Source organism: Aspergillus oryzae, chromosome 5 (genome assembly GCF_000184455.2).
Source record: "Aspergillus oryzae RIB40 DNA, chromosome 5".
NCBI classification, from domain to species: domain Eukaryota; kingdom Fungi; phylum Ascomycota; class Eurotiomycetes; order Eurotiales; family Aspergillaceae; genus Aspergillus; species Aspergillus oryzae.
The window spans coordinates 2,202,784-2,214,768 of NC_036439.1; the positions used below are offsets into that span (position 1 = coordinate 2,202,784).

At 48.7% G+C, this 11,985-nt stretch overlaps 4 protein-coding genes across 4 annotated transcripts; 2 read left to right on the forward strand and 2 right to left on the reverse strand.

The window, feature by feature from the left end:
* Positions 1–404: 404 nt before the first annotated feature.
* AO090701000055 (TRAPPII-specific subunit TRS120) lies at positions 405–5,034 on the forward strand (the record flags this gene model as incomplete). The annotated part of the gene is made up of 3 exons (XM_001822896.3): positions 405–570; positions 658–1,655; positions 1,729–5,034. 3 exons carry the CDS (start codon positions 405–407, stop codon positions 5,032–5,034), a joined length of 4,470 nt encoding a protein of 1,489 aa, XP_001822948.1.
* Positions 5,035–5,724: 690 nt separating this feature from the next.
* On the reverse strand, positions 5,725–6,920 carry AO090701000054 (SDR family oxidoreductase; the record flags this gene model as incomplete). The annotated part of the gene is made up of 2 exons (XM_001822895.1): positions 5,725–6,693; positions 6,780–6,920. 2 exons carry the CDS (start codon positions 6,918–6,920, stop codon positions 5,725–5,727), a joined length of 1,110 nt encoding a protein of 369 aa, XP_001822947.1.
* A 393-nt stretch (positions 6,921–7,313) lies between these two features.
* Positions 7,314–9,222, reverse strand: AO090701000053 (Sec1 family protein; the record flags this gene model as incomplete). Its single annotated transcript, XM_001822894.1, has 3 exons — positions 7,314–7,952; positions 8,014–9,039; positions 9,103–9,222. 3 exons carry the CDS (start codon positions 9,220–9,222, stop codon positions 7,314–7,316), a joined length of 1,785 nt encoding a protein of 594 aa, XP_001822946.1.
* Positions 9,223–9,675: 453 nt separating this feature from the next.
* Positions 9,676–11,533, forward strand: AO090701000052 (lysophospholipid acyltransferase; the record flags this gene model as incomplete). The annotated part of the gene is made up of 3 exons (XM_023237488.1): positions 9,676–9,697; positions 9,883–11,001; positions 11,055–11,533. The coding sequence occupies 3 exons, from the start codon at positions 9,676–9,678 to the stop codon at positions 11,531–11,533; spliced, it is 1,620 nt and encodes a 539-aa protein (XP_023091982.1).
* Positions 11,534–11,985: the final 452 nt, after the last annotated feature.

The following is an 11,985-nucleotide window of genomic DNA, read 5'->3' on the forward strand; positions in this document are numbered from 1 at the left end:
CTGCGGAGTTAAAGTTATTTATCAGTCTTATCGGACAGGGAGGTGGGTGCCTGGATAGCATAAGCGTGCATACCGCCCCCGTGACAGGAACGGGTTAGTACGGTAGATGAGAAACACCCAATACGCTGTTATCGACTCCGCTATTGTTGTTTAATTCCAACTGAAGTGCGGCGATCGTCCCTCTCGGTCAAGCGTGGCCAAAAGGTCACTTTTGGATTGTATGCTGTTTTATGTTGTCCATTTCTAACCTCCGGCTATAAATCCTTTTTCTCCCGGGTTATCTTTTTCTTCTCAATATTAATCGCTTTCTTCTCGTATGACTTCCGGAAATTCGACCTGCCTTTTGGAAGCAGTCCAGAGCATCCCGCCGACTGCCTCCGCTCCGCATCCTTTCAAATGACATTATGGGCGCCGACCCTCTTTCCCCGATTGCGCCTGCGCGCCTTAGGGCGTTGCTTCTTCCCGTTGGGAAGATTAAACGATCAAGGTTCTTGAGCTTCACTGCAAGACTACAGGCCGAGAATGTCGTCCGTCTGGGGGACATTAGCCCTGATGCGCGGCCCAATCGAAGTAGGCACTGCTGTTCTGTTCTTGATGTAGCTGTTGTATTCTACTCACATAGAAAGGATTACAGTAATTGACTGATTCTCTTCATAGATATGTTCTCCCCATTAGCGTTTCCTACAGGGATGATTCTCTACGATCTTACTTTCTCTGTGCCTCCAACGTCGCATTTAGAATTGTTCCCTTTTGAAATTCACCGAGAACCCTTGGTCGTCATTGCTGTAGCCGATGGGGTCGAATTAAATGGAGGCAATGAACAGAAAATTGAAGAATCAACTTTTAAGGGCAAAAACGAAGCATCCCCCACTCCGGCTGGACTGGATCAACTTCGACAGGAACTAGAATTACTCAGGGAGAGGAACCCAAAAGCCTTGGTACATCAACTTCTAATATTCGATTATGAAGAAGTGGGCAAGCTTTTGAACGGCCCAGATGATATCTTATGGATTCCTCGGCCTGAAGCCTCTAAAGCTACTACGATGAAGACTGTGCTATGTGATATCACCTCTCTGCTTCTTTCCGAGCTAGACGGGTTTGCGAGGACTATGCAGAGCATACCTTCAATCGAGTCCCCAAAAGCCTTCTCCTGGGGTCCACATCGAGGCCCAGATATACGCCCACGTCCCACCGACAGATTGTTCCACCGGATGACTATGCCTGCGCAGCTGCCATCTAATCCCAACGGGACGCCTGAAACTCCTCTCAGTTCCAGCCAAGGCTCGCCCACACCAAGTGACCATGAAACCCCAACGACGTTCGATGAGATAACCCGGTCTATCCAACTGTCCTCCCGCTCTAACTCGATTGGAAAGCCCAACTCTTTGCCGAGTTCCAAAGAACATAGCCGTGACCGGATGTCTGTGAGTAGTATGAGCGCTACAGATCGTACTAAGAATCGGATCAAGGGTCGTGCAGGTGTTGTTATTGGAACTCTCTTTCTTCAGGCCGGGAGGTGGCCGGATGCCTTGAAGGAACTCGTTGAAGCTGCATCCAACGCTAGAGCATGCAGTGATTATGTCTGGCATGCCAAAGCACTCGAGTCGATCCTACTCTGCCTGCTGATGTTTGCATGGGCAGGCATGGATTTTCAGGTGCGTCTCTCTCTCTCCCACCTCTTTTGCCCAATACTTCAATTGAAGGTTACTGTTACTAAAACGTCGATAGATTCCTCCCATTTGTTACCCTGTTGCCGATAAGTCTTCAAAAACATCATATAATTTCGAATCAACCTCAGGGCAATCCACTCCTGGGAACCGGATTATCTCGCTTCAGAATCTATCAAATCTTTTGCCTGATCTTTCGAACAATATACTCAATCTCTACAATCGTGCTGCTAATATAGTCAACGCGCCTTTGCCTCAGCTCATCTTCTCAGAAACAGTGATTCGTTTAGGTAGGCTGTTGGTAGCTGCTCGCATCCGTGACGGTGCACTAGATGACATAGCCTTGAAACACATCGTTATGGGTGATCCTCTTCAACCCCTTCACCGACCGGAGCGCCCTCGTGGCCTAGTTATCCTCCGAAAGTCCGAGATTGCAAACTTCCTTCTCCGTGCACTGCCGTTATCTCCCGGGTCAGATCTGCCTGCAACGGATGCAATACCTATCATGATCGGTGTTGTCTCTGTCTTTGATACGCTTGGCCTACCAAGAAAAAAGGCTTTTATTCTGAGAGAGCTTCTGTCAATACTCGTTCCAACACTGGTTCAAGCCCGCAAGATTGGTGCAGCAGAAGTAGGAATTCATCCTGCTGCCGGTTTAGCGTCCCTTAGCGACACAGCTTTTGATATCAATGCTCTGGACGTTGGACCTGGTAATATGGAAGAGAGCATGCGCTCCCTCCTCGCTACAATAGGGGAAATATACGGCGTTCAGCCCTCTTCCTTTTACGAGTGGCAAAAGAGATGCTCCGCAAATGATAACGGTGCAGAGTCCTTCCCCGAGTATGATTCAGTTGCTGCTATTGTTGAACGATCGTTTCGGCACGCCGTTCTCGATGGGTACGGTGATCTGAACCTCAAGATTGATGTCCTTAAGGCCTGTATCAATTCTTGTGAAGCACTTCCGGATTTTGGTGGCGTCCTTCGCTTCACGGTCGAGTTGCTTCAGACCATCAAAGGGGATCTTATGCTTGCTGAAACATTACACACCCCTCCGTGTCTGCCACAAGACGAACAGGTCCGCCTGCTAAACAACATCAAGCGAACGGTGGGGGCTGCAAACAAGCTGGGTGCCTCCGGGCTGGAAGCGGAGTACTGGGATGACTTCTTAGTACGGGGTGTCCAATTGCTGGCCCTTCCAGATTTCAGAAGCCCTGTCCGTCGGTCTAAATCAGAGCTCTATGTTGTCACGGCTGACCGTGAAAAATCATCAAAAGACCCATTCTTATATAATCCTTTTCACAAGCCAAGTAACAAGACAGCAGAGTTACTCATGGTGGCTGGTGAACATGCCGCTTTCCAACTTACCCTTCAAAATCCTTATGAGTTTGAAATAGAGATCGAAAAGCTCCGTCTTGACTGCGAAGGTGTACCTCTCGATGCTGTTGCAGAATGGATCGTGCTTCGGCCCCTAAGCTTGCAAGGCATCACAATTTTCGGGTTAGCACACGAAGAAGGAGTGGTGAATATAACAGGGTGTTTCGTCAAAGTCCGACACTGCAGAGAACGGAGGTTCCCCATCTTTAAGGATTTATGGAGACCTGAAGCCGAAAGAAAATTTAAGCGAACTGGTTTAGCAGCTAAACAGCCTTCGATGGAGCGGCCACTTTCCTGGAGTTCGACTACCTCAAGGGACGGCAAGCAGCTTCCAAAGAAGGGCCCGGATACATCGTCTTGTGAGATCAAGGTTATAGGCTGCCAGCCATCCCTCGTTATCGAGTCACTTTCCCTGTCGCAGTCCGCGTTCATGGTCCTGGAAGGTGAAGTTGGTTCTTTCAGAATCACATTACGCAATACGTCATCGTGCCCTCTGGATTTCATATTGTTTACTTTCCAGGACTCTACCACGAGGCAAATCCAGAATGCTCTGAGCAACAGAGATCTGCTGCCGGTGGAAGTGTACGAACTTGAACTCAAGCTGTCGAAACCCGCTTTGCGATGGCGGCGCGAAGGCAAAAATCCAGGTGACCATGCAATACCTCCTGGTGAGTGCGCTACATTCACTGTGGACGTCACTGGGAAGCCCGGCTTGCAAGATTCGACAGTACAGATCGATTATTCGTGTGTCGGGCAGTCTCACGGCGAACTACCTGATGTTTTCTATACCCGGCAACTATTTGTCCCGCTCACCGTTACAGTCAATGCGAGCATAGAAATTGCTCGTTGTGAAATATTACCTTTTAGTGGCGACTTCGCCTGGTGGAACTGTCGAGAGGCTGATGTCGAACCCGAGTATACCGCAAAGGCAGATACGGATGGTTCTGCATGTCCGCTAAGTAGCGATCTGTTTTCACCTGTGCTATCTCATCTTGGGCGAGGCACATATGGTTCTGATCACTGCCTTCTTCTACTTGATCTTCGCAACGCTTGGCCGAGTCCCCTAACAGTGTCACTGCAAGCTAATGAACAACCTGTCGAACTCTCCGAACAGTCGATAGAGGAAGCTGAGTTGGTAGATAGCCGCTACATCGTTTCTGGAGAACTTCAACCAGGGCAAACATCGCGCTTTGTCCTCGTTCTTCCTCGTGTCTACCTAGATAACCCACATGCTTCGATCCCAGTTCTAAACACCGGAGTGAAGAGACAGTTCGTTGTAAGCGCCCATAAACTTTCATTCGACGCTGAAGCCGCGTCGCGTGAGGCATTTTGGTACCGAGAAGAGCTCCTCAAAAGAGTATCCGGGTTCTGGACGGAGAGCCCTGCGGGGCGGAAAGGAATGATTGACCTGAGAAATTTACGCTTCAGTTCGCGAATGGTAGATGCCTTCCGACTCGAAGATGTCGATATAACATTTGCTCTAAGTCCCCCATCTTCCGATATAATTAGCCCCAACGGCGACAGTGTTGTGCAGATCGGACGGTCAAAGTACAAGGTCCAGATCGACGAGATGCTTAGTCTCAACGTCACTATCCGCAACCGATCCTCAAGGCCTATCCATCCCATTCTCCGACTCCAGCCAAGCCTTCGTCACCAACCCAACAATATTGCCCTTGATTTGTCAAAGCGCCTCGCATGGACCGGTATGTTGCAGCAAGTGCTACCTGTGATACATAGCGGTGAGAGCACAACTGCTACCGTCGGTGTAACTATCCTTTGTCGGGGAGAGTACGAGTTCGGCGCGTCTGTGGAGGAATTGCGCTTCTTGAGACCTTCGCCTGGTACCGAATCAGATACCCATCCCCAGGCTCAAGCTCAAGCGTCTTTCCACGACGACGACGGACCTATCAAGGATACGTTTGGTGTAGACGTAGCCAAGAAAAGACATATATGGCATGCTAAAGAAGCCTGTGTCATGAATGCTCATGGGTAATTGCTGGGATGAATAGAATCGTATGGCGATCTTCTATCCGGCAAACATGTATTCTTCAACGTTAGCAACCTTGGCTGAGGATTTGCCGGTTGGGATGAGATTTAGTGGAGATCGCTATCGCGAGTTAGCGAGAAGAAGTGTCTTAATTGAACTATAGATTATGTATAAATATCAAATTACATGGTTTACGAGTGGTCTGCGAAGACGGGATTGCAGGCTAGTTCATGCAATTGTGTATATGAATATTCGCTCCTTGATTTACCTATATTGATAGACTATATTACTAGATGTTGTTGCTTGTACATATGTACCAGGCAGTGGGCCAATTTAATGTACGCTAGATTCACTGGAGTCAACCACTTGCTATGGTCGGAGGCCTGCGATTATACGATCCGAACGGGTCTAAGATGTTAAAATTCGCTGGCCTTGACATCTCAGATGAAGCTCGTCCCTGCGTTACGTTGGCACGTGTTGCGACTGGATTGGCACGTTGTTTCTGCATTAGGATCGCAACCGTGATGCAAACGCTACATGGAATATAGCTAGCACGCCTATTGAACGACTGAGCATCAGATCGGCTGCGATCAGGTGAGATGTTGAAGTAATAGCTCGTAGGAACCGGGGCGACCCCCTCGTGAAGCAGCAGAGTCGACTACTAGCACAAGTCCAGGTCTTGCCAAAGCAATCTCATCACGTCGCCGTCTCTCCCGCTTCGTTTTCTCGTGCGTTTGTAGGCATTTTATCCTTGGCGGGTGAAGGGTGCTGGTCACCATGGGGAAAGCTTAGGTATTTCCAATCCTCGATTTCTTCAATGATACACTTTAGTCTATCCCGAATACTCTCCACGGCATATGTGCCCAGAATAAGTCGGAGAGGCGGATAGGAGCAATGACCCAATTCCCAAACCAGATAGGCTGCTTTCACGGCGCTGGCAGGTTGCTTATCGCCCAGCCACATTAGCATGCGTTTTGCATGCGCCGCCGGCGCAGTGGGCGTGTTGTATGGCTCACTCGGTGGCTTGACAAAAAAATGACCATAAAGGGGGAGCGGCGACGCGAGGTCGTTTTCATTCTGGCTAGCCAGCATCGCAGTATCAGACACAAGATCGCCAATGTCATCACGGCGCATGTGTCCAGGCTCCACGAGCGTGGTTTTAATGTTAAAATTGTCCACTTCGTACAGCATGCTTTCCATCAATCCTTCGACGGCGTATTTTGATGCGCAGTACGGCCCTAATCCGGGAACGCCCAAGGCGCCGGATGTTGAGCTGAAGATCAGGTACCGACCGGATTTCCTCTCACGGAAATGCGGCAGCGATAGCTGAATCATGTTCAGCGTACCCATGAAGTTCGTCTCAAATTGGTCGCGGATGTCATATTCGTCTTGATCCTCGCAGGCCCCGATCACACCGTACCCGGCGCAGTTGGCAATGATGTCAATGCGACCGAAGCGCTCGATTGTGCGATCGATGACACGTTTGACGGTCTCTCTAGCACGAACATCGCACAGAAGTCCCAGGCAGTTATCATGCTCTTCTTCGAGCTTCTTCATGTACTCCGGGCTGTTCTCGAATGTACGGCCAACAGCTGCGACAAGGTCATCGCGGGACAATGCGGTCTTGACAAGGGAACGGCCCATATGGCCTGTCGCACCGAAGATCTAAGTAACATAAGACCGGTATGTTAGCTGCCGGGGTTGCCAATATTCGGTAACAGGCATTCTTCGAAGTATATCGTGGGTCATACCAGCCATACGAGCGGTTTTGGCGGGTTCTGCGGTCCCGGAGGATCAGTGGTGGTGGGGAGATGGAGCTTAGGTTCTCGTGCACCGGTTGCAGACGGTGATGAGGCATTTAAGGGTTTCGGGGAGGAATTGTGAAGCTCCATCGACAAGACGCGAGACGGAGAAAAGAGAATAAAAGAAAACGGAATCCGTTGCGGTTAAGCACGTTGTTTGGTATAAATTCAATTGAACCCGTACGGAGTGTTTTGTTTCTTATTTCTCTCCGCATTGGGAAAATCCGGGGTCTCGGCATATAAATCACTGTTTCAGGTCTTAAATGATCTCAATCCTCACACGGCATTTAAATACACATATATACACATCTCAAGGTAGACAATGTTATTGTGGAATATCGTTACACTAAAATTTTTGGAAACAATGAAAATCTCCCCTTTTCCTCCAGCATGCAAATGCTACAAAAATTCAAATGATTATGTCCCGCATAAAAACGCCGATACCAGGCAATCAATTAGACAATGACAGGGTCGTATAGTACCCTAGCGCGTGATCTCCCTCCGCAGCCGTCCAGCGGCACTAGAGGGAGCGGGCTCTGGCCAGCCGCTCACAGCGTCATCAACCTCCTCCAGGAAACTCGTGCTGTTGTGTATGCTTGTACCTGCAAGAACCACTCGTACTCCAGGCGAACTGGCATTCACCTGAGCCACCATCTTGGCTTCTTCATAAGTTGCGCCGCCCACCATAAAAATGATTATATCCTGGGGTTTATCTCGGATGTGACCTCCACTCTCGAGGAATGGATACTGTAGCTCCTTCAGCCGGCCCTTGATCAAATTTTGAAGAGTGGCTTCCAGGCGTGGTGAGTGTTGGGTGTAGACATTTTCCACACCTTTCAGCCCTTTGAACCGATCTCGAGCACCAGAGAAAAAGGAAGTCGACTCGAACAGGTCCGAGAAACCTCCAGCAACTGGCGGAGCCTGAAGAGAATGGTGGTAGGCAAGTAACTTGGGAATCGTATTCACTTTGTACGACGGTACATTTCCCGCGGTGACCAGTAAATCAAGCAGAATCGGCAGAGCATTATTCGGTTGTTTTTCGTATCGAATAGCATATAGTGCCACTAGACGTATCTTATTTTCGGCCGCCACCGATGGCAGTTGTATTATCCGTTGTAGATTCTAAGCAGCCAGTCAGCATCATGTCCACAACCATCTCTAGCTCGTTCAGGTCCCAACATACCTTGAGGTCACTAGCATGGTTTTCGTTACAAGCTAAGCTTTGTTCTAATTCGCTGACATCGAGGAGATCATCCTCACCGACTCGCCGGCTGAGCTCCCCAACCAGAGTAACGTGTTTGCTGACGTTTCCAGAAAGCTTGCGAAACTCTGGATAATCCTCCACGAACCGCTTCATATCCGCAATCGACTCGATATTCATGGTGTTCTTAGTTTTTACCTGATACTGCTCCACGTATTCTTTGATATTCTGACCCAAATCGCCGAAGTTTTGGTACATATTTTTCTTAAAGAAAGGATCTTGATCTTGCGAGAGGACAATTTCTCGAAGCTCTGGTCGGATTTCTGGTACGTCTCGAAGGTCAACCCTTCCGTTGTGAATACCCATCAATTCATGAACCATCGCTTGGTACGTCCACTGGGTCAATAAAGGTGTGATAGGATCATCACGTCGGTCTAGAACTAAAAGAATTGGCGGCGTATCGGTCTTGCGAAAATTGAACAATTGCTCTTCCTGAGTCAACTGATACCGAACTTCAGTGGCCAGCTTCTTAGCCAGCAAACTATTTTTCTCGTAGCGTATCAATGGATTTTTTTTCAAAGCTAACAGGATAGATATTACGCCCTCTGTGGCTCTCTGCAGTGCATCTGCATTCCACAGGTCTGGAGAATGACTCCACAATCGCTGTTGAGGGAAGCCGAGATTTAAGGAACACAGATCCGGATTGATCACTATGAAGTCTGCAAAATGTTCCTGCACCGCACGCACCACTTCATGACTGTCTGCTTCAGCGAGGCGCTCAAGCGACGATTTGCGAATGATGTTGCTGAGGTAGATGTAATACTCGCCGTACTTGGGTTCACGAAGCTCATCGATCAAGAGTTGAATGGAGCTGGCGGATGGACGCACGAAACAGAGGCAGCGCAAATGCCGCATTTTCTCTCGAGCCGCATTATCTAGCCGATCGATCAGGTATACTTCATGATTCAGCAGGGCGGACTGGGTGATGGCTGTCGACACAATAGTGACCTATCCATGGCAAATTAGACCACATCCTCTTGATAGGTAGGTAACCTAGAAGTGGAGCCCCACCGTCTCACTATCCAAAAGCAAGATCTTCATCTTGGCCGACGTTGAAGAGCCCGATGTCGAAGGATCCCCCGCCGTGACCATCTTGGAGATATACCCCGAAACCGCCGCGACGACGTCCATGGTGAGCGTAAACCGCCCCGAGGAGGCGTTAGAGGATCACAAACGGGGACAAGTGCGAGGGAAGTAAGTTAGTCACAAATAAATCTTGAGTATCTCCGATAAGAGACAATTGATAAGGTACGAAATAAGTGTGAACACTGAAGTACTCGTCGTCGTCGTTGTTGCTGAAAGGTGGTGTGGATCTCAGGAAGCGACCCGCCAAACACTCTCTCCGCCTACCAAGTATGATGGCATTAAGTTAAATGTGGCATGTGATTTCTGTTGATGTTCCTCAACCATATGGCATTTTCATGAACCTTTTTTCCTTCTTTGCCTTACCCAACAACTTCTCAATATCGCGCGTCTCCTCAATGTCGTCCATACTCGTCTAAACCCTATTCAGAGCTTGTCTCCCTATTCATCCTCCGTCTTTCTTTCTTTCTTTCTATTTTAAACTTCTTTTTGTGCTGCAAGATGCTACCATACGTAGATCTCCGTGAGCTTCTCCGCCAGTTTAACGTCCGCTAAGTTCAGTATCGGACAGCACTGACATGCTGCCTTTTAACTTCTAGTTTTTGAGTATCCTGCAAATCTTACAGGGGCTTCCGTTGATGAACGTAAGGTCTTCCCCTGGCTTCATACCTCGTCCGCATCGCTAAACTGTCACCTCTATCGCTTTAGTGAAGCTTATTGCGTCATTCCTACTCTCCTACCCTCTGGCCGCACTATTGAAAAGAATCCCAGACGCCCAACCCTGGAAGAAGAATGCATTCATAATTGCTGTTTCTTTATTCTATCTTGTAGGCCTGTTTGACCTCTGGGACGGCCTCCGGACGCTAGCCTACAGTGCGGCCGGTATCTACGCGATTGCCTATTATATTGATGGGTCATTGATGCCATGGATTGGGTTCATCTTCTTGATGGGTCATATGTCCATCAGTCACATCTATCGGCAAATAATAGACGATGCACACGTAACTGATATTACCGGAGCCCAGATGGTGCTCGTCATGAAGCTTTCATCGTTCTGCTGGAATGTTCATGACGGCCGTTTGTCCCAGGAACAGCTTTCAGACCCTCAAAAGTACGCCGCGATCAAAGACTTTCCCGGCATTCTGGACTATCTAGGATATGTGCTGTTCTTTCCGTCACTTTTTGCTGGCCCGTCTTTCGAATATGTCGATTATCGCCGCTGGATCGACACCACGCTCTTCGATGTGCCACCGGGGACGGACCCTTCGAAGGTCCCTCCGACTCGAAAGAAGCGTAAGATCCCTCGGAGTGGAACCCCTGCCGCCAAAAAGGCGTTGGCTGGGTTAGGGTGGATTCTTGCATTCCTGCAGCTCGGGTCGCTCTACAACCAAGAATTAGTCCTCGACGAGACATTCATGCAGTATTCCTTCGTGCAACGGGTATGGATCCTACACATGCTCGGCTTTACCGCCCGACTGAAATATTACGGAGTGTGGTACCTCACAGAAGGTGCCTGTGTTCTATCTGGCATGGGATACAATGGCTTCGATCCTAAGTCGGGGAAAGTGTTTTGGAACCGGCTCGAGAATGTCGACCCATGGAGCCTCGAAACTGCTCAAAATTCCCACGGCTACTTGGGGAGCTGGAACAAAAACACCAACCATTGGTTGCGAAACTATGTTTACCTACGCGTCACTCCTAAGGGGAAGAAACCTGGCTTCCGGGCCAGTCTCGCTACGTTCGTCACCAGTGCATTCTGGCATGGATTTTACCCTGGATATTATCTGACCTTTGTTTTGGGATCATTTATCCAAACTGTAGCTAAGAGTACGTGCCACATGTCTCCATTGGAAAAACTTCTTTCTGATCAGTTTTCACAGATTTCCGTCGCCACGTTCGGCCATTTTTCCTCACTCCTGATGGCAGCCGGCCCACTGCTTACAAGAAATACTATGATATTGCCAGCTATGTTGTGACCCAGCTCACTTTGTCATTTGCCGTCATGCCTTTCATCTTCCTATCTTTCGGTGATTCGATCAAGGTCTGGCATAGCGTCTATTTCTATGGCATTGTTGGTAATATCGTATCACTTGCTTTCTTCGTCAGTCCCGCCAGAGGGTTGCTTCTCAAAAAGCTGAAAGCGCGCAATAAACCTCACGTCCCCCGAGCGGTCAGCTCGGAGAACATACGACAACCAACTTTGGGTCTACCAAACGATGCAATCCAGGAATTCGATGACGCAGTTCAGGAAATCAGGGCCGAAATCGAATCCAGGCAGAGACGAGGCAGCTTAGCTCATATGCCTATAGGCGATGAATTGAAGGCTGCCGTCGAAGATAAAATAGGCCGAGGGCATTAAGTAGCAATGCGATTCTCGCGCTAGTCGATTATAATCAACTAGCTAGAGTCCTCGTGTCATGTCGAGCGAGCAGTTTAATATACAGTCGTTTTCAGGGGAGGATTATGACGGTACTTTATAGACTTGTTATCGTTTAGGAGGAACATTTGGACCTCACGCTGTTCGCTTGCGATGGGTGTTCACTCTTCTTGGACACTTCTTCCGGCCACCCTACCCCTCCATGACGTTTTTTATACAAGATCTTATTCTTATATTTGTTTTTCTTTTTGTGGCGCTATCGGCAATTCTGACTCACTTTTAGAGCCATCTAGAGTTGAAACGTCAACACATCTGCATATAAGTCCATTTATAGAACTTAATTCTACTGCAAATATTTATCACGTAGCTGGTAGCAAATGGAAGGTCGGCATGCCTCCGCGTATACTCGTAACTATGGCTGGTTTGATGTGTAA